This window comes from Populus euphratica, unplaced genomic scaffold, assembly GCF_000495115.2.
Source record: "Populus euphratica unplaced genomic scaffold, PopEup_1.0 scaffold1.1, whole genome shotgun sequence".
NCBI lineage: Eukaryota > Viridiplantae > Streptophyta > Magnoliopsida > Malpighiales > Salicaceae > Populus > Populus euphratica.
The window spans coordinates 5,189,091-5,215,641 of NW_011499845.1; the positions used below are offsets into that span (position 1 = coordinate 5,189,091).

The window sequence follows — 26,551 nt, forward strand, 5'->3', positions numbered from 1 at the left end:
ACGATTGAAATAAAAAAGTTGGGTTATCCTAATTTGATTTATCTCCGAATGGTCTTTCTTCTTCTTCTTGTTTTTTTTTTGGGCGTATAGCTGCACTGATTTCTACGATAAATATTTGATTGTGATATCGTTGTGTTCTTGGAACCCTCCCAGGACTTCATCATAAAACTTAAAATCCAAAGAACATTCTCGGTAATTTGATGCTATGCTGTTAAAAGCTTCCTACGAACATTATAGGACAAGCTCGTTTTCTTGACTTGCTTTTCTATTCTCGGTAGCATAGAAACTCGTTCAAGAAATTTCTCGTATTTCATGCCAAACACAAATAAAAAAGAAGAAGCATACTTCCACTTTTGTTGGCCTGACTAGTGTTGTTAGTAAAGTGAACAGCATGAAATTGTACCAACAAAATAAAAGAAGAAAACGGATGTGTCAAGTGCTCCCAAGTGAAATTTCAATGCATTCGCCATCGCACGTTTTGAAGGTCAAGGAGACCAAATATCACAATATTGGCCTTATAACAAAGGCCCACAACTGGCCCAGACCATATTAAAATGGGTCAGATGCCGAACCATCGGACCCATTAATCCATAAACCGGCCCTCCTCTCTCTCTCTTTCTGGTTTATCCTCGTTTCTTTCTTTCCACTCTCGTTGTCTGCTGGAGAGAAAAATGGGTTTCGCTGGTTCAGTGTCTTCCCCCCCTCCTCCTCTGCAACTTTCCTCCTCCTCCTCCTCCTCCTCATCATCATCATCATGGTCAAAGTCAGCTCTTTTCAGCGTGACCCCAGTTTCCTTTTCTCCTCCAACTGGTAAAATTCTCAAACTTTTGACTCTTTTTTACTAAAATCACTCCACAAAAATGTAGTCCTCCTCCTGAAAGCTTTCAAATTACTAAATCCAGGAAAAAATGCACAGTATCGTAAACGACTCGTCGTATTGTCAAAGAGAGTTTCACCTCTAGAAGAGGCCATGAGAATCAGGAGGTACGCCTCTTGAAATTGAAGTGATGATTGTGTTATGGTTACCTGCTTACTTTCTTGATTGGTTTGGCTGCGTGTTCTTTAATTTTTGTAGAGAACGAGAGCTTCAAAAGACGGTTAAGTTTAGAAAAAGGCCACCATTGAGGCGGGGGAGAGTATCGCCAAGGTTGCCAGTGCCCGATGGTATTCCAAAGCCTCCATATTTAGGTTCAAATGAGTTGCCAGATATCTCTAGTGAGCATCAGATTCATGACTCTGAAGGGATTGTTAAAATGAGGGCAGCCTGCGAGCTTGCTGCTCGCGTTTTGGTTAATGCCGGCAAATTGGTTAGAGTAAGTAGGAGCTCCCTTATGTTTTATGTTTTGTTCTGTTTAGATGCCTATACTTTTTTGTTCTTGTTGACTTTGAATGATTTGGTATTTTATGTTAATGTTTTGGTCCTTTATCTAGTAATGTTTAAGTCTATGTTTTGATAGTTAGTCAAGCAAATGTTAAACAAATTTCTTCCGGGATAGAAGCCATTGTATATGCTAGTGAACACTTTTATCGAGGCATAGCTGGAATTTTTAGCAAAGCAAAATGTCCCATTTCTTACTTTTTAGAATTTTAGTTAATTTTCCTGATTTCAAATTCCAATCTTTTAGCCTTTCTGAAGTGTTTGTGTCAACTGCAGGGTTATTCTGGTTTTCATATGCTTGTCATGTTGGTTAAATAATTTTCTGGAAAACAAATGTTTATCCGTCAATTAATGATAACAAATTTCTTTAACAGTCAAAGCCTTCGCTTGACGTCGTGGTCAGTTGTTAATTGACTTGTTATCTAGGTGTTATGCATGAGCATGCTTTGATCAGAATTCATTGCAAATGACTTTTATGCCTGCTTAGGAATGCTAACACTTATGCAATCTGCCACTTTCCAAATTTGAGCTTCTAGTAGGAAACTTACCCATTAAGGCTTTTAAGAGGTAGAATATTAATCCTATGATAATATTGTGTGGTTATCTTATTAAGGGCGGGCCGGTATTTTGACCTTTCAACTTGCTGTCCCTTGAACACCTTTGAGGTTTTCATGTTCCTGTGAACAGAAATTCTCTTCAACTTTCGTGCATTGAAATTATGCTCTTAAGGTAGAATAGAACTGGAAAAAGGAGATAAAAGCTCTCATTTTCCCCTGACATTTCTTTAAGAAATTGGTTCCTTTTTTTTTATGATTTTGGAGGAGGATGTTTCTGTTGTTTTTTTCTATTTATCTCTGTGTGTGTGTGTGTGTGTGTGTGTGTGTGTGTTAGTGTGTGTGTGTGTGTGTGTGTGTGTGTGTGTGTGTGTGTGTGTGTGTGTGTGTGTGTGTGTGTGTGTGTGTGTGTGTGTGTGTGTGTGTGTGTGTGTGTGTGTTACCCTTTGGGTATGTTTATACTTAGTGGCATTTGATACCAGAGATTTGTAAGATTATATGCTTTTGATACGGCCTTTACTTGTCTCTTTATCTCAATCAGCCATCAGTGACAACAAATGAGATTGACAAAGCAGTGCACCAGATGATCATTGCTGCTGGTGCTTATCCTTCACCTCTTGGTTATGGAGGATTCCCAAAGAGTGTGTGTACATCAGTTAACGAGTGCATGTGTCATGGAATACCTGACTCCCGTCAGCTGCAGGTCTGTTTGTTGCTGCTTGTTTAACATGCATGTGGATCATTTCTAAACATTTGTCTCTGTGCAGGATGGTGACATAATAAATATTGATGTGACGGTCTACTTAAATGTAAGTTCATGATTCACCATTTTATCATTAACTTGGGTGGTTCCTTATACATGATATGTTTCCCTTTGCCTGCTAGGGCTATCATGGAGACACTTCAAAAACATTTCTGTGTGGGAATGTCAATGATGCTCTTAAGCGTCTCGTCAAGGTGAGTTATATTTTGTACAAGTAATAATAATAGCTATTTCTCTTTGTTGATAGCTTTTCAGATTGGAGCAATGACTATTTGACAATCTTTAATTAATTGATGAAGTTGTACTTCGGCCACTGATTCCTGCTTTGCCAATTTTTGTCCAAGAAACCTGCATATCCCTCTATATTGATGATATAATAGATATTTGAGTCCTTTTTTTCTGTTTTGCATTCACCAGAAATGTTATTCAGGCATTGACCTCATCTATACCTCTTGCTGCAGGTGACTGAGGAGTGTTTGGAAAGAGGGATAGCTCTATGTAAAGATGGTGCTAGTTTCAAGAAAATCGGAAAGAGAATTAGGTATTGTGGCTGTTTTACCTTTTTTAAATTGGAATGGGAAGAGAACAATTTTTACTGTGCTGGCTTACTATATTAGAATCATGGTGTGATATTCATTCTCACAGTTTGGTACTCACATAAAATAGCAATAGTTTGCAGGTCATTAGCGTTTTTTAAACCTGTATTAGTTATTTATTGTGCATTATTTTCATTACTTTTAATTTTTCAATATTATTTCATTTCCTATTTCCCAGAAAATTTCTGATGTTTATCTATCTAGTAAAATTACTAGTACATGAGTGGAATTCAATGCTGTCATATTCTTGTATATGTATAACTAATCACCAACAAAATGCAACCTCTTTTGAAGGGTTGACTTCAGTTAATTCTTTTGACAAGGTTGAACCTAGTTCTTTTGCTTAAAAAGAACAGAACTAAGTTTCTGTTACCTTAAAGCAAACTAGACTTGAGGATCATTTTTGAAAAAAATTCCACTGGACAGAGTAGATCTCTCAAGCAGCTGATATAACTGTAGGTATAATTTGGAAAACCAGTTGAAACATAAAAGGGAGAGAGAACTGGATTAGAGACAAACCATTCACAATGGAGCTACAATTCATTTGATGATAGCTTTTCATAGTAATTACTCATCACTTTTGTTTATCATTTCCTAGATAATTTATATGATTAGGAGTTAAGCAATTGGATTACCTAAACCTACTTTCTCCAGATCGGATGATTTGTTACTAAGTGTTGTGGTTGGTTGTGGACTGATCAATGGTAATTGGTTTATTTATGGAAAGTTTTATGGAAAATTTATGAAAAACACAGAACTTGTGAAGTTACTGGCTGATCATTTCATTTATCAATTATATTTTTATCTATAGTTAATTGTATAGTAACGGATTTTTCATGATTGTATTTGCTAAAATATCACCTGAACTTGACAGATTTGTCCGTAGGTGGTGAGGATAAAAACTTCGTTCTTGTGTATTTGTTATTTGATGTGACTTAAACTTTTTATAACATTACACTTTGATGATTGTCTCAGTGAGCATGCTGAAAAATATGGTTATGGTGTGGTGGAGCGTTTTGTTGGACATGGTGTAGGGACTGTATTTCATTCTGAACCATTAATACTACATAATCGTAAGTGTCTCTTGACAAAAATATTTTACTGTTCTGCTTTTTTTGTCCATTTTTTTAAAGTTTTGAGGAGGTGAGGTCGGAACATTTTGTATATGGTCCAGCCTGTTTCTTCTGCGCTGTGCTTTGCACTAATAACTCAAGAGGCCTTGTGGCTCATGGGCATAGTAGCAGTATATCATCCTTGGTTTATGAGCACTACTGGACTAATTTCTGTCAATTCTTTTGCCAGTTGAATATCGAACTACAAACTCAAATAAATTCAGCTAAGCCTTGATCTGAACTATTTAGGCCTATCCCTTTTTTGTTTCATTTTCCCTACTGATAATCCATTTTAATTTTCCAATGTTTAAAAAAGTGGAAATATTTTTATGGACCTGTTATTATTCAAGGATAAACAAATGGAATGCCTTCAAATGAATCATCTTTGTTCAAGTCAAAGATGGACTGAATTTTTCTGTCTACAAAGCTTCCTTGTGTAGTTTCCTTAAAAATCTTTTTTCACATGCTATTGAACATTCATCCTAAAAAATTCGCTAATTCTGTCTGATTGTCTGTCAGGCAATGACAGGCCTGGCATCATGGTTGAAGGTGAAACTTTTACCATTGGTGAGTTCATTTTCTAAATTTCCAGAGTTGTTTGCCTTTATTTGACAACTGTAATCTGTAATCCTTGCTTTAGTTTTTCACATATCCATTATTATTTCTTGTTTCCTTTAGTTTGATCTGCTACACATTCTGCAGTGCATTTCAAATATGCTTTTTACTTGTCGTACACAATTTCCTTGCGCTGCACCATGCTGTGTTTGCATCGAGGACTCAGAGTGACATTACTAATCTAGCTACCGCTCAATTATCATATAGCAGTACACATTTCACGATCCTACCCTTATCAGTGTTTTCTAGCTGAAATTAGAGTATTTTTGGCATCTTCCTGGATTTTGTGAACAAAATGGAATTGTCAGGACATTTTAATTAAACCTTGCGCTGTTCTATAATTAGAGAAATTCCTTATGTCCATGCTAATCAGATACATTTCTTTTCATTGAAGGGGGAAAAAAACAAGTATAATGCTGAACAACTGTTATTTGTTTCATACCAGCTTTATGCCTCTCATTTTAAACCTTTTTCTACAGAACCAATACTTACAATAGGAAGCACTGAGTGCATAACGTGGCCTGACAACTGGACAACTTTGACAGCTGATGGTAGCCCTGCAGCACAATTTGAGCATACCATTTTAATTACTAGAACTGGTGCGGAAATTTTGACAAAGTGTTAAATCATTGTAATTTATTATATTTTTGGCCCAAATATCATTCCCTCACATTTTTTGAAGTAGATACTGTAGGATCCAATTCTGCTTTTATACATGTGAGTGTCTCTAATGCGTGAAATTTAATCATTCTAGATTGGTAAAGAAGCAAATCTTGATTTGCGACGTTCAATTCCTAAGGACTAGGCAAACAGTGCTAGTCAGGTTATAGTTTATGGATTAGGAAAGTAGATAGAAGAAACCAGACTTCCATTAATGGCTGCTGGACAAGTTCTGCTATACCTAAGACATGCTTATCCTATTCTTGAATGACCTCTTCTTCTTCATCTTTTGGCAATTATATCATTGATTTAGGTAATTCTGATTTTACGTTTGTGTACTTTTTCTTTGTAGTTCAAACTATAGTAGGGTATATGATCTCGTCTTTAGTTCACTTCATTCATTGCATGCCGTCCCTCCATTTGATCTGATCATGGGGCTTGCTGGTTAGATTCGAATCTATTGAATTCAATGATGACCAGCCAATGTCATTATCCTAGCAAGGAATAGGTGGGGATGTATTCTTGAAACTGTCTGAATGTAGGATTTGCCCTCAGTGTCGAACCGTAAAATTAAAAAGCAAGGACGATTTTTTCGATGACAAGTGTCACAAGACAAGCATGTTTTTTTTTTTTTTTTTGTTGTGTGTGTTTTTATTTTAATTGGTTCTGGGCCAGCTATGATTGGAGGTCCAGGTATCTGATACTGTTGTTGAGGCTTGTGCTATCTATTTATTAGAGAGAGCAAAAAAAAAAATAGAAAAACTGATTAAACCGAGAAAATCAGAAAAAAATAGCTAAAAAAACTGAAGTGTTAAAAAAACGGTTTAAATTGATTAAAAATTTTGAAAAAACTTTTGGTTCGGTTCTGGTTTTAGAAATCTAAAACCGGTAAAAACCTAACCAAACCTAACCGGTTTAATTGGGGGCGCTATAAACACAAAAAAAAACGCTTATTCTGAATCTTAGCATCCACTGGACTCCAGCCGTCCTTCTCCTTGCTCCTAAGCCGCTCCTATTCACATTTCATACTTTCACCTTCATCTTCACGCATAGATCTGTAATTGTAACTAAAGGTATGGCCAATGATAGGTTCTTTGCTGCTTATAAGAAAGACAATGATAAGGAGACAAGATCAGAGTCCTACCTGCAAGATTTCTTCGATTCCATAGGCTTTTTTACTTTCTAATTCAGGCTTTCTCTTTAGACACTGAATACTTATTATAAAGAGGGGATGAGTGCTCATGGCTAGAGCAACTACAAGTTTCTGCATATTAATGTGTTTTGCTAGATCTAACTATAGCCTAAATTTCCCTGTTTTTGGATGTGATTGTAACTTTTTTTATTGTTGGTTTTTTTTAAATATTTTATATTCATAATTTGATTATATTGAAAATTAATATAGTACTCTGAGATGTTTTTGTTTATTTTCGTTGATAAACTCTTGCTTGAATAATAACTTACAGTTAAGCTTGAAGGAAAAAAACAGGTTTTCTGATTTTTATATTAAAAAATTAAATCAAATTGAATCAAAACTGTTCAGTTTGCCAGTTTCAATTTAAATTTTTCAGTTTTTTTAAAATTTTATTTTAATTTATTTTTTAAATAAAAACTAAACCAAACTTCTCATCTCTATTATCTATGTTGATTTCTCTCGAACCTTAATTAGTCTCTGAGACGGCGGCGCTCGAGTCTCTACTAGAGACAAGCACGATAGTTGTTTTCTTCTGGACAGGGGAGTGGAATTTATTTTATTTAATTGGCTAGGACATGGAATAGAGACTTCTTTCACGTTTTTTACTCCGTCCGATTGAGGTGACCCGTAGCTTCCTGGAAACACCTACCTGCCTCGTGTGGAATACGTGATGCCTGAAACTGGGTGGGTGAGTGGTTAACGAGTTAACCCTAGCTCTTCTTGTGCACTAATGGGTTGGACATGCACCAATTTGCATGTGGGTGTTTTGTAACGAAGGATCCCATTGGCATATTCTCTTGAGGAAATGAAGCGCTAAAGATGGCATTAGAGACCTCGTCTGGAATGGTATTTATAAGCTCTGAAATTGCTTAATGTTTTTAATTTTTTTGAGGCCATTAATGGAATTACTAAGCGAGTGTCTTGTTCTTGTAGACGGAAGAGGAAGCTCCATCCAAGCTACCAACCGACCATGTTCATGGAAATGAGCTGCCTGCAAGTTTATTGCTACTATAGGCCAAATGAGAGGCACCCTCCACGAAATTTAATTAAATGATTTCGATCTTTCCACATGCGGCCCAGCTCCACTTCTCCACTTTCCACGAAAAAAAAAATTAAAAATAAAATCCCCACGTGTTCGACATGAAATATTTGAAAAATCTTCTCTCTCTATGTACCATTTCTACTTAGTTTGTGCTGCCAGTCTTCATTCTTGGCACTCTCTCCTCTTTCCATCTTTCTATCATCACCGGCATCATCAATGGCCTCTACTAGCTCTCTCAAGCCAATCTCTTCTCTCAAACTCTCTAACCCAGGATCCCAATCTCGCTTCCAATCCCAACAACAATTGGGTTTCGCTCACTCACAAGCCTTTGCAATTCAACACCTCAAACTCTCCAAAGAAACTCGTGATCAAGATCGTTTCTCAACAAAAAGAAGCTCCAGGGACTTCACCACCAGAGCTTTCTTCTTCAACAAGAAGCCTAGGCCCTCTCCAGTATCTCCAAAACCAGGTAAGTCAAACTACTTCGACAACATAATTCGCTTTAAAAACAATGATCTTGTTTATATTACTTGATTGATGAAGTGATTTTCTCTTTTTCAGCTAAAGTTCAAGAGCTGCATGTGTATGAAATCAACGAGCGAGACAGAGGCAGCCCAGCCTTTTTAAAACTGAGTCAAAAGCCCCAAAACTCTCTCGGTGACCTTGTGCCTTTCTCCAACAAGCTTTACTCTGGAGACTTACAGAAACGGCTAGGTATAACTTCTGGTCTCTGTGTACTGATCCAAAACGTGCCAGAAAAGAAAGGTGACAGATATGAGGCAATATACAGCTTCTACTTTGGTGATTATGGTCATATATCAGTACAAGGAGCATACCTGACCTATGAGGATACCTACCTAGCTGTGACTGGTGGGTCTGGGATCTTTGAGGGTGTGTATGGACAGGTCAAGTTGCAGCAACTTGTGTTTCCTTTCAAGTTGTTTTACACTTTCTATTTGAAGGGAATTCCTGATTTGCCAGCTGAACTTCTGGGACAGCCAGTGACCCCATCGCCGAGTGTGGAACCGGCTCCTGCTGCCAAGGCCACGGAACCTCTTGGGATTATCCAGAACTTCACTAATTGATCCATTTTGTTTATTTTGTAGCTTAATTTCTTTTTGCCATTTTCTTTCCAGTCAATGTTTGTTCCTCGCCGGAGAAATTAATTCTCAACGATGTACTCGGGGGGGTGGGGAGGGGGGGTGTTGTTGGGATTGTTTGTTTCTGTAATGTTGTCGTTATTTTAAATTAGTATCTTTTTTATATTATTTTAATGTATTAATATTAAACAAATTCAGAGGGGTGGCCTCGCCAGCGATAGAGATTGCGGTGTGCCAGATACAAAGCGATTATCTATCCGATAAATATTAATTAAATTATGCTCAATATATATAAATATATATAGCTTCTGAGAAAGAACTCCCTTTCGTTACCGGAACATGTTAATTTATTAAAAAAACCTTGGATTTGGTTGCAAGATTGTTTCAAGGCAGCTACTGTTTTTCTCAAGAAGTATGAGGATCAAAACAATTCCAATTTAGGACTTCTTTGTAAAAAATGGCATTTCAAAGACCAAATTAACTTCTCTAGGAAATTATTATAGCAAACAAGGATAAAAAATTTAAAAGTGGCAAGTATGGATGACAATATGTATCAACTAGTTATATTTATATTATATTAATACTCTATTCGTTAAATAATAAAATTAGATATTCATGATTTAATTTATTATATTTCAGGTATTCGACGTAAAATAAAATACTAATATATATATATATATATATATATATAAAAGTACTGGGTATTTAGTAATAAAATTATAAAATTTATGCATATTCATTGCGTGTCATGTCAATACTAAAACATGTACATGTTATATTGAATTGTATATAAACACATACATACTAGTTAGGAAAGTTGCTTGATATGTTTTAATGGTCTTAACGACTAAAAGATCATATCACCCTCCCTTTGTCCCCTGATTAAATTAAAAACTAAGCATTAAATGATTATTAAATTTCACAACTTAAAAATTTAGAGAATATAAAATAATTTGTGAAGGCTTATCCAACATCTTGTGGTTATTTTACTTTAAAAAAAACTTTAGCAACACTCTATTCTCATTTTTTTTTTAAAAAAGTTGCATTTCTAGCCGTCCAAATAAAAAATACAATCCAATAACATTAATTCAAGACCATAAATACTAGTTATGTTGTCCGCGTTACGCTATAAGCAGTTAATAAAGGTCAATATGATGAAAAAGGTGAAGGTTATATAATAAATTAATTCTTTTTAAATCATAAAATCTGCTTGATTTGAGGTTAAAAAGAAAAGTGCTAATGCTATATATGATGAGCTAACATGTATCTAAGGAATCATAGCGGTGGGAAAGAAAAGAGTGAACGACAAGTAAAGTCTCCAGTTAAAGCCTGTTTTTTAAGAAGCAAAAGACAACATATGCAAGAAAGTGTGTGGCTCTTTTACCTCAGACATTATTATTGTTAGCTTTCTCACATTTCACTATTGACTGTAATAATTTGATTTTTAAAGATTTTCAATTTGATCCTTGATTTTATATTTTCAACAATTGAGCTCAAATTAAAACCTAATTTCATGTTTGTTTTCATTTTTCACTAGCCTTGCATTTTTTTTTCTTTCAGTATCTCTCATGAAAAGATAAAGATAAAATAAAACTCAGAATTGTAAGAACGCTCTTAACATGTCCTTTGAAAAGTGTCACCAAACACTGCTTGGAAATCACAGCATTTCGCCAAATAAACAGATAAACTAAAATTTAGTTCTAATTTTGGGCTACTTCGTCTTGGCACTCAATTTAGATTTATTTATAGTTATCAACATTTTATATATATATATTATCTTGAGAGCATTGCTAAAATACATTATGTCAACCGTCAAGGTCAAGCAATAACTGGGCCTTAAAACATCCTCGCGATAGGAAAGAATTATGGGCTATTCGTTACCAATTGGCCCAACACATCCATCCAGGCTTCAAGAGCTGGGCTACAAAATCTTGTGATCCAAGGATCGTCAAAGATTTGAGGCTCTTGACGAGCAACTAGTGTTGTGCAATAACTTGAAACAAAGCACGAAGGGATGTCACTGTAATTTCTTGATTTAGATTGCACGCGAATCAGTTGAGAAGGGAACCTGGAAAGCTGGAGAACTTTTGAAAAGTTCTTTCAGCACACCACTATAAAATCTCGGTTACTTTCCTCAACCACATCGTCGGGCTGGCAAGCGAACCATTTATTTACTGAAGGGATTGCAGGACGATGAGATGCACTTGCTCTTTTACACGTAAAATAATTTGCTGTCTGTCACAAGCGCTCTGGAATTAGGAGGTTGAATTATTTCAGTTTCTTTCAATCCCGCATTAAAAAGAAGTACAAGTGTTGCTATTCCTTTAATTCCTTAAACTCAGGAGTCTGTTAGAGAACGAATAGCTTATATAGGTTTGTAACAGATTTTGGCAAGAGGCAACAAGAACCACCCTTCTTCTTCTTCAGAGCGGTCGATCTTCGGAGCCAGGAGATGACGATTCATACTAGGCCTCGAGACGTTGTTCTCCGAAACTGTAACGCCGTTGTTTTCCACGCTAACTAATACACATGCTTCTACTCCAGCTAGTGGTGCCACTGCAGTTAATTACTTCTACCAGTACTAGCAATACAACTTCGGGGTTGAGTCTGCCTGCATTTGGTGTGACTTAAGGAGCTACAGGTGGGACAGGTGTTGCTGCTGTTTCTACTGGCTCTGCATTGTATTCTTTTTCGGGTTTTCCTTCTGCTACAACTAGCGTGCTGACTTCTTCAGGGACTACTACTCGCTTGTTTACTGGACAATTTTCCGGTATATCCCCGGCTTCTACTTCAAAATCACAAACTCAACCAGTTAATAGTTCTGCGCCTTTACTCAGTGTCCCTGCTTCAGCTGTTACACTTACAACAACCTCCAGTACGATCGACTGCTTAGTCTATGCAAGATGAGTATGGTGGTGATGATGAATGTGAGGAGTATGGAGATCAAGTAGACATTGTAGATCCTGGTGGGGATGACTTTGAAGATCCAAATGAGCATGCTGAGGGAAGTACTGGTATTTTTATATACACAATGCCCTTCTATTCCTGTGATATTTCTCATACTTGTGTACCGAGCCTGCTATTTGTTGTGAAACTGATTTTGCTGGAATGCATGGCATTAATTATGAATTGTGTCCATGGGGTAAACATCCAGTGGAAATCAACCAGCGGAAAATATTCAGGAGAGAGCACTAAAGCTACTGGATCGATACAGGAAGAAATTAACTCTGTACCGGACTAATACTCTCCTTGTTCCTCTCGGTGATGATTTCTGTTACATCAGTACTGATGAAGCAGAGGGCCCAGTTTCAGAATTACCGAACGTTATTTGATTGCATCAACTCTAATCCCAGTTTAAATGCAGAGGCACAATTTGGTACTTTGGATGAGTACTTACGAACTCCTAGTGGAAATGCTGACAGGATAAATTATTCACTTCCTGTAGAGGTTGGCTCTGATCAGACTGGGGTTTTCCATCTTTATCAGGTGACTTCTTTACTTATGCTGACAGGCAACAGGACTATTGGGGTGGCTATTACATCTCAAGGCCTTTCTTTAAGGCTGTTGATCGGGTACCAGAGCAAACACTTCGTGCAGTCGAGATAATGATGGCTTCGGCGTACCTATTGCCAGAGAGAACAATGTGAAAAATTGGCCACAGGCTATGCCTACAATATGACGACTGCAATAGGGAATTTAGTTCTTTTCCAACATCATGACGGGATAACTGGCACTGCCAAGGATCATGTAGTTTGGGACTATGGGACTCGAATGCATAATTGTTTACAGGGCTTGCAAATTTTCATGTCCAAAGCTATTGAAGTACTTCTTGGTATTCGCCATGATAAATCTGACCAGAACCCATCCCAGTTTGAGTCAGAACAGGTAAGGTCTAAATATGATGTCCAACCAGTGTTTAAGGCAATCGATGCTCGCGAAGGAACCTCACAATATGTTGAGTTTTCTAATCCCTTGGAGCAAAGTAGAGAAGAAATTGCGATGCTTGTTGTTAACATGCCAGATGTTACTATTCTGGATTCAAAGTACTGGACTTGTGTTCGAAGTCAAGCGTCCTCTGAATAGAAGCACGATAAAAGCAAAACTTTTACTGGAAGGCATAGTGTCCTCGGGAAAGCTTCTGTTCCTGCCGTGGGGTTGCAAACATATTATGTTGCTAATGGCTTTGTGAGATGTGAAAAGGCAAAACCAGCAAGACTTAAATACGTCTCGACGTCCAATGTATCTTCTTGCCCTGCTCCATATGATTGCTCCAAAATTGAAGGTGGCGTGGATGAAATTCAAAATCAACATAAAACTCTCAACTTTGATATCAAGCATGGTCTGCTGCGGAAAATAACTCAAAAGGATGGATGGTTAGAGATCAGGCTTGACTGTCGTTTGTCAAGAGATGGACATGGACTTGGGCAAGGAGGGATGGATAATCATCGCCCAATGAAAGCGATCTTTCACATTCCTTTCGAGTTTAACATTTTTTCCACCAGCTCACTTGAATCATCCATTGCAAGAAGCACCGATCGCTTCTTTTCTCTTTTGTTTCCTTGATATTTCACATTTCAGGTGAGGGCAAAAATAATCTATCCCGAGTCCTACCTAGAACATCTCGACCAATAAGCCAGAAAATATCAAATTGAACTTCTATTGGTGCACGGAATTTCATTTGCTAAAAGAAAAGGCCCGTAGCTAGTACATGTATAAACAGCACACGGACCCATCTGTATCCGAAATTGATGAGCTAGTCAATTATGGAGAGAAATAATTTCCATGATTTTCCTAAAAAGCATCAGTGATGAATTAGCCATCTGTATCTTGTTTCTTAAAAGAAAAAATCATGGTAGCCTGGTGAATCTTTCACCGTCGTCCACCCTTTAAATTCTCTTCCCTTTCCTTGTTCTTTTTAATAAATTCAAATTTAATTTCATGTGTTTTTGGATCTTATTATTTTTTTTTCTTCTGGTTTAATCTCCGGTTTTGTTTCATATGAATGAAATTTTTTATATTTTATCTGTCTATTTTAAAAAAATAGCATTCTTTATCCATTATGGCGAAATGGGTCCTAGGATGGACTTCTTTGTTTTATGGAAAATAATTTATAAAAAATAGTTTTTGATTTTTTTTATTATTATTAGTGAAGTTTATTAACTAAAAACACTTTCAACTCAAAAAAAAAATTAACTCAATTTTTAAAAAAGTGTTTTTCCTTGTTTGTTTGTTGCAAAATAATTTTTGTGAAATGTGACTTATTTTTTTATGTGTGGGAGTATCATACAAAATAAGTTGAAAAATACTCTTTAATATTTAGTTATAAATAAAAAAATAAAAAAATAATTTTTTTTTCAAGTTTATTAAAAAAATAAAAACTAAATCTAACATATGAAAAGGTTGAAGGAGAATGAAATTAAAAAAATTAATTTTATAAATTATTTTAAATAAAATAAATGACAATTAAAAAATGAAACCGAATGTGATTGGTAAAAAAATTTAATTACAAAAAAAAAGATAAAATAAAAACAAATCAAAATCAAAATAACGAGGACTAAAGTTGATATAAAAATTAAATCATATCAAATTCTAAGGTATAAAATTGAAAAACAAATCTAAAACAAAATAAATATCAATTAAAAAATTAAGGATCAAATTTGATATGATCAATAAATAACATAATATTTTTTTATTTTTTTATAACTTCTAAAAAGTGTATTCCATTCAAAATAAAAGAAAAATATTTTTCTAATAATACATCATTTTTTCTGTAATTAGAGAATATTTTTCACTGACTAACTTTTCTAATGATAAATAAACATTAAAAATTAGTTTTTAGAAAATCACTTTTCATGAAATAAATGAGATAATTGGGAGGAATACACTTTTCAAAAGTTATGAAAAAATAAAAAATATATCATGTTATTTGTTGATTATATTAAATTTAGTCATCAATTTTTTTATTGCTATATATTTTATTTAATTTTTTTTAATTTTATCTATTAGAATTTGATTTAATTTGGTTTTTATATCAACTTTATTTTTTATTTTTTTATTGTTATTTATTTTTTATTTTTTATCTATTATTTTTTTTTTATTTTTTATCATTATTTATTTTATTTGAAATAATTAATAAAATTAGATTTTTTTAATTTTTTTTAATTTTATATTTTTTATATTTTAAATTTGGTACATATTTTTCATGTTATTATGTTTTATTTAAAATAATTTATAAAATTGATTTTTTAAATTTTATTATTTTTTAACTTTTTAATTTAAAATAATTTATGGATTGAATCACGCGCTTGAATAGCGAGTAGGGGAATTAATGATTAGGAAAGGCACAAAAACAAGGAAAGAGTGGAGGAGGTGGGGAGGGAATGGGACGTGGGAATTGGGGTTTGGCCGCCCTTACAAGGCGTGAAAAGCCAGCCACGTTAACAAGAAGGATCACGTAATATGCATTATCCTTCAGACCTAATCACACGCCGCATCGTCAGTGCGTATTCACGCTCAGGTTCAACTCACAAGATCTCTGTTTCGCCCTAGTGTGCGTTTGACTTCTTGGCAACGGTCTGAAAAAAATAAAAAATTGTAATTTTTTTAATCAATATCTCAAAAGATAATTTTTAGTGACAACGATATGCGGTGAATAAGTTTTAAATAGATACCTTTGGGATATTCCATGGGTATAAGCAATAGCTCGAACGAAAATAAAACAAAATCCATGTCAAGATCCTACCTATTTATCATAACAAAAACTAAAAAGAATTCATTGTTTTCCGGAGTACATACTCATATTTTATTATGTATTTATATAGTAAATTATTGTTTTGCCCTTGACAATTCAACTCTTATAGCATTCTTTTAAAAGTAATATGGTATTTTTCACTGAATATATTTACTATTATAAAATTAAATAAAAATATATAAACTTTTTTATTTTTAATCTACACGATATAACATCTAAAACACCATCAAAACTTAATTATTTTCTTAAAAATAAGAGTAGGGATATTTTCGGTTTTTACTTCTTCTTGTTAAAGTATGGTTACTTAAGTGCCTTTAGAGTTAAATGATTATAGATAAGATTAAAAAAATTTCTTGTTTTCTATTATTTTTTTATTAATATTGTATGGGGTCAAAAATAATTTAATATTTGTATAAATTAAATTAAAAAAATAAAAAGTTGTTGACATGTATAATGTCTCTTAATGGTCGAACGCCACATTTTAGGGCAGCATTTGATGTGTCTTGCCACCTCCTCTATGGTGGTCTGATACACGTAGCAGCCACACACACGATAAAACTTTAATGTTATTTTTTTTTATCTTTTTTTCTCTCTCTTCAACCTTAAAAAATATGCAGTCGTTGCAAAAAATCAGTTGACTAGGTGTGTTATTTGTAAAGTTTGTCATATTTGGTCTTTATTTTTTTAATTATAGCAATTTTTATTTTTTTCAATTAAATTAGTTGCAACTTAATTTTTATATCAAATTTGCCCTTTTATTTTATGATGTTTCAAATTTAACCCTTAATGTTTTTATTTATAACTTAGATTCTTGGCTCATTTATTAAATTTTAGTTTCTTTATCAATTTCATTCTTAAATCTATGATCTTAATTTTTATTTTTTTCATATTCGGACCTCATTATCTTGATTTTTATTTTTTTTTGGATTTTTTTGTGAATTTATTTTTTCTTTTCAAGTATACCCTTCAATTCAATATTTTATCATAATATTTAAGGTTTGACCTCAATATTTTGATTTTTAATTTTGATTCTCAGCCCTTTTATCAAAAATTAATTTATTTTCAATTTCATTCTTAGATGCATAATCTTATTTTTTTTCTTATGAATCTGGTCCTCATTCTCTTAATATTTATTTTGGATTTATTTATTAATTTAATGCTTTTTTTCAAATTTGATCTTTAATTCAAAATTTCAATTTGTCCCCTCAATGTTTTTTTTCAAATTAGGTCTTTATCCTCTTAGTTGCTATTTTTTAATCCTTGATATTTTTTTTATTTCATCATTCGACATCTGATTTATTAGAATTTGATCTCGTTGATTTTTCTCATTGTTTCTATGCTTTACTCGAAAGTTAATCCGAGACAACTATCGAATTATAAGTTAAATGGGTTGATCCAGGTTAATTTGATCTAATCAAATTCTTATATTTTATAATAAAAAATGATACCATTTTGAAAATAAATAAAAAAATCAACAAGTTTTGACCCTATTTTAACTAGATTTGTCTTGAGTTAACCAAAATATGGATCAATCCAGGTTTTTGACCATCTTACACTAAATCAATTCTTTCTTAATTTCTTTAGAAACATGAAGAAACATTTAAGCATTGATTTTTTTATGTTGTGAAAAAATCAATCCAACTTGTAGTGAAATGCGAACCAACTATCTAGTGATAGATAAAAGGATGTTTACAAACAATATTAGACAGTTCTCTAATTTACCTAGTGTTTTTAAAGCAAGGGATAAAAATTATTGCCATTTATTTTTTGAAATTCAAAAAATATTAAAACTAACATACAATTTTAGTAAAATTAGAAAATGAAAAATAATTATTTGAATTTCAGGGACTACAAGGGTGAGAACAAGGAAAAGACAAGTATTTTGATCTTATTTGAAGATAATAATGTCTTTTTAAAAAAATATAACACACTCTAATAAAAATCTTGAGAGAATGAGGTTTGAAAAATATTTGGGAAATAATATGATTATAAAATAACTGTGTTTCTGAATATTATTTTTATACATAACTGCTATTCTCAATAATAATTGTGTAGCCATGTCTCAAAATGTATGTTTTTTACAAATTAATTAACATAAATAAAAATTAACTCAAAATTTTATTAAGTTGTGATGGTGAAAAAATAAAATTCAAGATTTAATGGTAAAAATAGAGAGAAATAAGGTGATATGACAGTAGAGATAAAAGAAAAAAAAATGATTAGAAACTTATTGATATTTTGTTTTTGACACACCTAATATCCTTAAAAAAATCTTAACTCGAACAATTCTAATAACATATTAAAAAATAACAAAAAAATATAATTAATCATAAATTAACTTGAAAAAAAATCATAATTATTTTTAAATTTATTTGATCGTCTTTTAATGTATAATTAAATCTTTTCATTTAAATATTTTTAACAATACTGATCATGTAAAAAATGAAGCATTGATATGTCCTCGTGAACTATTTTTTCTCTTATACCACATCAGTTTATCTTTTCTTTTTTTTTTTCTTGTTAATTGGATATTAAATTTTATTTTTTTATTATTGAATATTTATAAAAATTTTAAAACGAACTCGCCCAGATAATGAAAGGACAAAACGCTGACATCATTGCCAGCCCACAACGGAGAGACGAAAATGGAATCACGCCCTCGAATATTCAACCCCGTACCTTCTTCTTTCTCTCTCTAAACAAGGATACACCGCACATCCAAGATTCGTTTCTGTATGCGACGCCCCGACTTCGATCTCATACCTTCGTAACCAAGCCATGCTTTTGCTTTTCTCCTCTCCCCTCTCCTTCTCTCTGACGACAACCATAGTTTCTGAGGCTAATCCCTTGTTATTTATCTTATTCTCTTACAGGTCTTACCAGTATTTCCCCTATCTCTCTCTCAGTAAAAGCTAGCTAGCTACTGTGTGTGCGTGTATTCCACAAGTAGTATTTTTTTTTTTTGCTTGGTTGTCAAGTTTATTCCATCTTGTGATTCTACTTAGATCCCATATTCTTCTTGTTTTTTCGGATCTATCTATGCTTTCTAACCAGATCGACCCACCTGTGCTTCTACTTATAATCTATCTTCGGTTCGTCTACTACCATCACCACCAAGAATAATATCAAGAAGTCAAAAAGGAACTACCTCTTCTCGAGACTAGATAGTTAGTTATTTGAACAAAAAAGAATGGATTTTGCTGAGAAAATACAAAGATGTGGTGAATATGTAGAAGCTTTAGAAGAAGAAAGACGCAAGATTCAAGTCTTTGAACGCGAGCTTCCTTTGTGTTTAGAGCTTGTTACTCAAGGTTTGTGCCTTTTTTAAGAAAAAATCCTGGACCATTTTTTTTGGCGAGCTAAAGAAAGATTGAATTTTTGAAGTTTGTGTGTTTGTTTCAGCGATTGAGGCATGTAAGAAGGAGTTATCAGGGACAACTACGGAGTATAACATGCATGGACACTCAGAATGCTCTGAGCAGACATCAAGTGAAGGGCCGGTTTTAGAGGAATTTATTCCTATCAAGAGAACTCACTCTTATGATGAAAATGAAAATGAAAATGACGATCATCAAGAGCAGCAATCACAGAATAATAGTAAGAGAAACAAGACTAGCATCAGCAGCAGTAACAATGATCACAAGAAGAAATCTGATTGGCTTAGATCTGTCCACTTGTGGAATCACTCCCCGGATCCACCAAAAAAACAGGTACTGCAATGGCCATCACCCTTCTGTGGGTTAATGAGAAAATTGAGACAAAAAACAATGGTTTTTACTTTGCGTGTTTGATTCTTGCAGGATCTGCCAAGAAAGGCAGCGGTGACAGAAGTGAAAAGAAATGGGGCTGGAGGTGCATTTCAGCCCTTCCTCAGGGAGAAAAGTATAGGGAAGACTAGTAATCAGGCAATTGCTAAGGCACCAATTTCAGTGCCCGCTTCCACAACAAGTTCAACAGCGGTTGTTGCGACAGGAGGGCTTGGTGATGGAAGCAATAAAAAGGAAGACATGGATGGGAGAAATCAAAGAAAGCAAAGAAGGTGCTGGTCACCTGAGCTGCATAGAAGGTTCTTACATGCTCTTCGAGAGCTTGGTGGTTCACATGGTGAGTTAGTGATTCTTTTTGAGGGGAGGTTATGGTTTTGTTGTGCCATTGCTGTGGATTGAATTTGTGTTGATATGTGGTTGTGATTTAATGTAATGCAGCTGCAACACCAAAGCAAATTAGGGAGCTAATGAAGGTGGATGGACTTACTAATGATGAAGTCAAGAGTCATTTACAGGTCGGTATCTATGATTAGACATACGCTGTTATTCATAAAATTTATCTTCAATTAGGAAAATGGAATATGGTTATCAAAATCCACCAGGTTGATAATTTGAACCCGCAATGCTTGGAAAAAAGTTGAGGTTGGGTAGAAAGCTTGCTTGAATGCCAGTGGAAAAATTAGTGAACATGTAGTTGGGTTCGTAGACAGGATTGTCTACTATTTGCATAGGAATTCTGAATTTGGAAAAATACAGATCTGGCCTAACGGATTCAAGATAGTGATCTTCATGCGCAGAAATAGAATGAAGTATATGCTGGGTTTTTTTTTTTTTTTATAAAAGGCGAGAATTTTTATTATGCCGGCCATGTAGTGGATGGAAAACCAGCAAAGGAACTAAAAATTTCAGCTGTTTATTTGTGTCTTGTATGTGAAATCAAGCAAAGCATTAATCCTGCTTTATGTTTCATTTGTTTCAGAAATACCGTCTGCATACAAGAAGACCAAGCCCTACTATCCACAATAACAGCAATCAACAGGCACCACAATTTGTAGTTGTTGGTGGTATCTGGGTTCCACCACCCGAATATGCAGCGGTGGCTGCCACAACCGCCTCAGCGGAAACTTCCCCTATTTCCGCTGCCAACGGAATCTATGCACCAATAGCTGCAGCACCACCCACGTTACCTCAAAAGCCACACCATGTACAATATGAGCCCTTGCAATCAGAAGGAGGGGGCAGTCATAGTGAAGGGGGTGCTCATTCTAATAATTCCCCTGCTACATCCTCCTCCACACACACCACAACAACATCCCCATTGTTTTGACTACCATTGCATAAAAGTGGTTTAGAATTTTTGTAACCAACACTATAGATCAAATGCTATATGTGAGATAGACATCATTCTGAATCTTCGGGTGCACCTTGTTTTTCTTGTTTTCTGATTTGTTATTTTCTCGTTACCATTTTTTTCTTTGGCAACTCGTCAGCTGAAAAGAAGAATAATGATCCATGTACTTTAAGACGACCCTTAAGGTTTCCATAAGATTGAAGACAGACAAATAAATTACACTGGTAAGAGATCAGAAGACAACGCAGCAGGCATCAAATGCTTACCGGACACAAATCTATATATTCCAACATGCGAACTTCTGTTGTTCTGGTACAGGTCATTTATCGTGTATCGAGGACAAGAAGCAACAAACGAGAGGTCAATTGCAATATTGGCCCCTGGCTTTCTATTTTTATTTTTTCGCCACTTTGCTTGCAATCGAATGGTCCTTTTCTTACAATTCTTTTATTGGAAACGGCTTGATTTCGAAGGAAACATTATTGGAATTCAGGGAAATGCTTGATTAATTTCCAAGCAATGGCCTTCGTGTAACAATATCACCACCAAAACATTGACCAACGGCCATTTAAGCAAACAAATTCATTCCTTCCTAGAAAAAAAGAAAAGAAAAAAGAAAAAATTGACTTGTCCAGAAATCTCTATGAAGGAAATAGATAGCTGAAGCCGAATTCTTCAAATTTGTTTTTTAAAAAATAGTGTTTGGGTTTAAATTGTGTCCCTCACTCTCCGTATATTAACAATCAAAGAGATAATTAAAGATATTTGTTCAATTTTTTTAATTTTCGGAGATGGAATTTCAGGAAATACCAATAAAAGCTAGATGGGCATCTAACAACAATAATATCTCTAATTGCTGTCCATGCGCGGATGCCACAGTTCTTTCTCAATTATTACCAAGAAAAATCGGCACTGCCCCCATCAGATATCTTTTCGCCCAGCTCTTTCGTACTGAAGGGATACAATGTGAAAATGAGAGAATGTGATAAGCACCTTTCTGCATTTAAATAACTTTTACCTTACCATACAAAAGCAGGTGCTCCACATGTTCAAACATTGAATAGAATGTGTTTATATATAGAGGCTCAACTTTTGATTGTAAGACCGCAATTTTCTTGAAACAAATTTGGAGTCGACCACATCCGTGACCGTTTCCTTTCAAAAGATTTTGATTGGAGCATCGTTTTTGTAGCCAAAAAATAAAATAACATTGAAGACAATTGAGTTGATATTGACCGAGGTTACTAAAAAAATCCTAGGTATAAGAAAAGAGTAACCCTAACTTTACTACTAAAACTAGTGTCTTGGGCCATATCGAAAATTAGTGTATTGGCACAATATTTTGTTCATGGACCAATGGATGCAGGGGACTGTCGATGAGGAATGATTCAGGAAATGATTTCTAGCGTTCCTTGAATGGGGATTGGCATAAGAAATAATATATATATATAGACAGGAGCGGAAAGTTATAGGGTCGTGAGGTGCAAGGAGTCGTCACACCTTACAAAAGACCTTGCTTGCCGAGCTCGCTAGCCAGCTAGTGATGTGGATCACAGTGGTCTCATTGAACCAATTCTGATAAAGCTTAGTCACCAATTATAAACGTGTTTCTGGTAGTTTCTGCATTGATTGGAGAAAATAATGCATGATGTGGAGCCGATCCTTGGAAACCAGTAACAGGAGGGTTCACCAATACAATTGGTCATCCATGTGGCATATTGGACGGGGATATGCACCAGCTGTCCTAATCGCAACAACATGCATGTTACACGACAAAGGTCGTGTTTGTTATTGTATTGATTATGTTTTTTAAAATATTTTTTATTTAAAAATATAATAAAATAATATATTTTTAAAAAATTTAAATTTTATTTTTGATATCAATACATTATAATAATTTAAAAATATAAAAATAATTTTAAATAAAAATAAGTATTTTTTTGAAAACATGTAGCCAGTGGTGAAAACAAACCGACATTAACAAAGAAGAAAGTGATGTTTTATGTAATGTTTTGCTTGTATATACTGGCACCGATCTAAGAAAACCTGCTGCTAAAAATTAATTTGTATGTGGTTGAGAAAGATGTTGATAACATATGATATATTTGGCTATGAAATTGTGTTCTCTCTTCAAATCACGTAAATGGAGAGAATATCAATTTAAATTAAATATTATCCCCGCAGATATTTTTGAAAATCAAATAAATTTTAAAACAACGAATGTACCAAACAAATGTCCAATCACGGTACGAAAGCATACCTTAAATACCAAAATGAGCATGCAAGTCCGAATATGCAAGAATATTATGTTTTTGTGCCATGCCAGCACATTAAAGCACAGGACAAGGGTGTGAAGTTGCTGCAATTTCTATAATTTTTCTCCCTACACGTTCCTTACAATAATAAAACAGAACAAGGAAATATACTCTCCCAATGTGTACGATTCCATGGTCCACCTCCGAATATACCGCATATACTATCATACATTAATTTTAATCTGCCGACTTTGAATGGGAAATTTTTTCTTATATAAAATATAAACCTGAAATGTGCATCTACGTAATCATTATCTTGTTGTCCCGGTATATTCTCTCTGCGTTTTAAATTATTTTCAGGTAAGCGAGGTGTTAAAGGTTTGGTATATTTATATTTTAAAGTGTTTTTTAAATATATTAAAATAATATTTTTTATTTTTAAAATCAAAACATAAAAAAATTAAATAAAAAAAATAGTAAACACCGTTTATAATTTATAATGCAATTCTAAACAACACCGCAGCCCTCGTGACATCTAGATCTGATCTACTCGTACCTAAAAATCTTACCCAGTCCAAGATTCCATACCAACTATAATATATTTCACTTGTCAGGAGGGTGTACTTGGTACACATGGGACCAACCAACCATCCATTTACACCTCATCTCATGCGTTTGAAAATATGCTGATGTTAGTTTTTTAAAATATATTAAAAAAATTAAAAATTATATTTAATATTAACTTAATAAGATAATTTTAAAAAATAAAAAATAATTTTTTTTTTAAATTCCAGTATTTATTTTGTCATTCAAAGTGGATTTAATGATGTGATAACTTATATTTTTTTATTAACCAGTAAATAAATAAAATTACATCAACCCCATTGCATTTTAAATCTTGATTTTATAAAAATAATATATTTTTTTTATTAATTAAGACTTGTTTTTTTATTTTACTTACAAAAATCCTTTTGTGATATCTTTTACAAAACATGCATTTTTTTAAAACCACAATTAAAAATATTTGTTAAACCACAATGCCAAATACACATTTACATCTCTTTATTGGTCTACAAAAATCGCATACATATATGTATAAAGTGTCCTCTGTTTAAATTGATAGGGTCTTCATCGATGAGTAGTATTTGAGTATTTGAGCATGAATTTTTGGTATGTGTTTTGGTTGCAGATCTTGTAAAACATAGACATGAATCCATGGGACTTGGAGCGGGAATTTGCAAAATCCACACTATATTACAGGAAGAGAGTGAGGTGGGTGTGATTAAAACAACGGGAGTTTTTTTTTATGTATATATTAGCATATTATATACATATATATATTATAAAACATATTTTTAAAAAATAATATAATCTAAATAGTGGTAAATAATACATGCATCTCGCGAATTGCATGTGTTATTAGGGATTTTTTCAAACTGTAAAATAACCTGTAACAATTTACCACAAAAAAAAAGGAAAAAAAATCTCAAATACATATTGAAATTTAAATGACAATACCATTGTTATTGTTAAAAAGATTTGGACAAAATAAATTTAACAACACAAATAAAAACTATCAACAACAATTCTAACAACATAAATAAAAGCTATCAACGATGATTATAATTGGTTGTACTGGCTCTTCTAAAGGTAACAAGTCACCTATTAATTTTAGTCAATTTATGTGACTTATGCTATTTATCATTAATTATTTTTCTGGGTATTATTAAATTAATTATATCTAAATATTTCTAATAGTATTGATAATGTTGTTATCAAAACCTTCATCTACATTAAAAAATTTCTATTTCTTTTATTTTCATTCAATTTTTTTTTCACAATTAAAATAAAAAGACACATAAAAAAACAAAGACATGAGAGACATGCTAAAAAGACACATAAAAAAACAAAGATATGAGAGACATGCTAAAACTTTAATGACAACATTAGTAGTAATATCAAAAAGATTTTGATAAAATAAATTCAATAACACTAAAAAATTTTTATCAATCATGATCATGATGGGTTATACAATTTATTTAAAAACAAACAAGACACTAATTATCTTTAGACAATTTGTATAACACATTCTAATTATTGTTGATGATTTTTATTAGTATTATTAAATTTATTTTATTGAATTTTTTTTAGTAATATCAATAATAATATTATTAAATTTTTAATTTCTCTTTATATTTTTTTTCTCTTCTCTGTTTTTTTTTTTATTATTTAAACCGTGTCATATAAATTTAAGAGAGTTGTTACCAACGAATTGTGAGGCATAAATATCAATTTTTTATCTCAATGTGCTAAAAAAAAAAAACTACGGAGACGTGTCTCTTCAGTGAATCTTAAGGCTAAATGACTCCTGCAGCCACTTAAAACTAATAAAGTCATTTCCTGGTTTACGCGGTGAAGTGTCTTTCTGATGGGACTTCTGAATACTCCGATGGCCTAACAGAAAAATCAGAAGAATATCATTTTATGTTTTTTTCATGTCAAAGGCCTGATGCTTTTATAAATGTCTGTCCATACGAGTTCAAGGACGGACACTGTACGAAGAAGAAAAGATTTGAGACCGAAAAAAAGAAGAACCAAGAAGCCCGCAAATTGTTTAATCCACCTGCTCTCCAGCAATTATTACAGCATGTGATCCCTTAAGAGAGAGATTGTTCAAGGTTTGGAAATGCAGCTGCATTAAATACTCGGTCGAAAGAGCTTCGCCGCCCTTGGAGTCCTCCTATCCAGCACTGTGTGGTTCGGATATTGGATGGCCTAACAAAAAAAAAAAAAAACCTAACATGCTTTTTTGTTAATTTTTTTATAATAATCAGATAACTTGTCATCGTTTTACAGGTCGCAAGTCTACTTATCGAACACTGACGAGCAACTTTGCCATCTAAACTAGTTTCCATCATGAACCTGTGCACACCTACAACTAGTAACAGATTTCCATATTTTATTATTGATGAATCTAAATAAAATTTAATTAAAACCCCGAACAAAAAAATAAATTCAAAAAATCTCTTTCAAAATACACTTTAAAAACGCAATATATAGCTGGGACTTGGGGAGTGTAAGTTTTGGTATGGTAACCCAACGCATACTGGGATGGGCAAGCTGACACGCCCAGTGCCGAATAGAGGGGCTGGGCACCCTAGCATTTTTTTAGGTTTTGACACCTCTTTCGAGCCCAATATGTTTGGGATTAGAAACGCATCCCAAACACAACATGTAGACAATGTATCTGAATCTATCCAATACTTATTAGGGATTTTTACTATTATATAGTTATTGATCATTTTTGCTTAACTGTGTCTGAATCTATTCAATACTTATTAGGGATTTTTACTGCTATATAGTTATCAATCATTTTTACTTATCAGTACCTACTACTAATTTACTAATTAACTGC

The 26,551-nt window shown here is 33.5% G+C and overlaps 3 protein-coding genes and 1 pseudogene across 3 annotated transcripts; all 4 read left to right on the forward strand.

The window, feature by feature from the left end:
• Window positions 1-581: 581 nt before the first annotated feature.
• On the forward strand, window positions 582-5,809 carry LOC105123714 (methionine aminopeptidase 1B, chloroplastic-like). Its single transcript, XM_011023420.1, has 10 exons — window positions 582-810; window positions 903-984; window positions 1,076-1,313; window positions 2,474-2,635; window positions 2,700-2,741; window positions 2,818-2,889; window positions 3,157-3,236; window positions 4,267-4,364; window positions 4,923-4,970; window positions 5,498-5,809. The coding sequence occupies exons 1-10, from the start codon at window positions 672-674 to the stop codon at window positions 5,641-5,643; spliced, it is 1,107 nt and encodes a 368-aa protein (XP_011021722.1). The 5' UTR covers window positions 582-671; the 3' UTR covers window positions 5,644-5,809.
• A 1,572-nt stretch (window positions 5,810-7,381) lies between these two features.
• On the forward strand, window positions 7,382-9,180 carry LOC105123721 (allene oxide cyclase 3, chloroplastic-like). Its single transcript, XM_011023430.1, has 3 exons — window positions 7,382-7,716; window positions 7,804-8,381; window positions 8,474-9,180. Exons 2-3 carry the CDS (start codon window positions 8,129-8,131, stop codon window positions 8,995-8,997), a joined length of 777 nt encoding a protein of 258 aa, XP_011021732.1. The 5' UTR covers window positions 7,382-7,716; window positions 7,804-8,128; the 3' UTR covers window positions 8,998-9,180.
• A 2,447-nt stretch (window positions 9,181-11,627) lies between these two features.
• Window positions 11,628-13,575, forward strand: LOC105128177 (alpha-mannosidase 2-like; annotated as a pseudogene).
• Window positions 13,576-18,357: 4,782 nt separating this feature from the next.
• Window positions 18,358-20,996, forward strand: LOC105123731 (probable transcription factor GLK2). The gene is made up of 5 exons (XM_011023439.1): window positions 18,358-19,074; window positions 19,166-19,473; window positions 19,564-19,867; window positions 19,969-20,045; window positions 20,510-20,996. The coding sequence occupies exons 1-5, from the start codon at window positions 18,954-18,956 to the stop codon at window positions 20,855-20,857; spliced, it is 1,158 nt and encodes a 385-aa protein (XP_011021741.1). The 5' UTR covers window positions 18,358-18,953; the 3' UTR covers window positions 20,858-20,996.
• The last annotated feature ends 5,555 nt before the right edge of the window (window positions 20,997-26,551 follow it).

Coding starts and splice junctions, on each gene's coding strand:
- LOC105123714 (XM_011023420.1), top strand. CDS start 672: ATGGGTTTCGCTGGTTCAGTGTCTTCCCCCCCTCCTCCTCTGCAACTT. Junction 811..902: donor TTCCTTTTCTCCTCCAACTG/GTAAAATTCTCA, acceptor TACTAAATCCAG/GAAAAAATGCACAGTATCGT. Junction 3,237..4,266: donor AAAATCGGAAAGAGAATTAG/GTATTGTGGCTG, acceptor TGATTGTCTCAG/TGAGCATGCTGAAAAATATG.
- LOC105123721 (XM_011023430.1), top strand. CDS start 8,129: ATGGCCTCTACTAGCTCTCTCAAGCCAATCTCTTCTCTCAAACTCTCT. Junction 8,382..8,473: donor TCCAGTATCTCCAAAACCAG/GTAAGTCAAACT, acceptor TCTCTTTTTCAG/CTAAAGTTCAAGAGCTGCAT.
- LOC105123731 (XM_011023439.1), top strand. CDS start 18,954: ATGGATTTTGCTGAGAAAATACAAAGATGTGGTGAATATGTAGAAGCT. Junction 19,474..19,563: donor CGGATCCACCAAAAAAACAG/GTACTGCAATGG, acceptor TGATTCTTGCAG/GATCTGCCAAGAAAGGCAGC. Junction 20,046..20,509: donor AAGTCAAGAGTCATTTACAG/GTCGGTATCTAT, acceptor CATTTGTTTCAG/AAATACCGTCTGCATACAAG.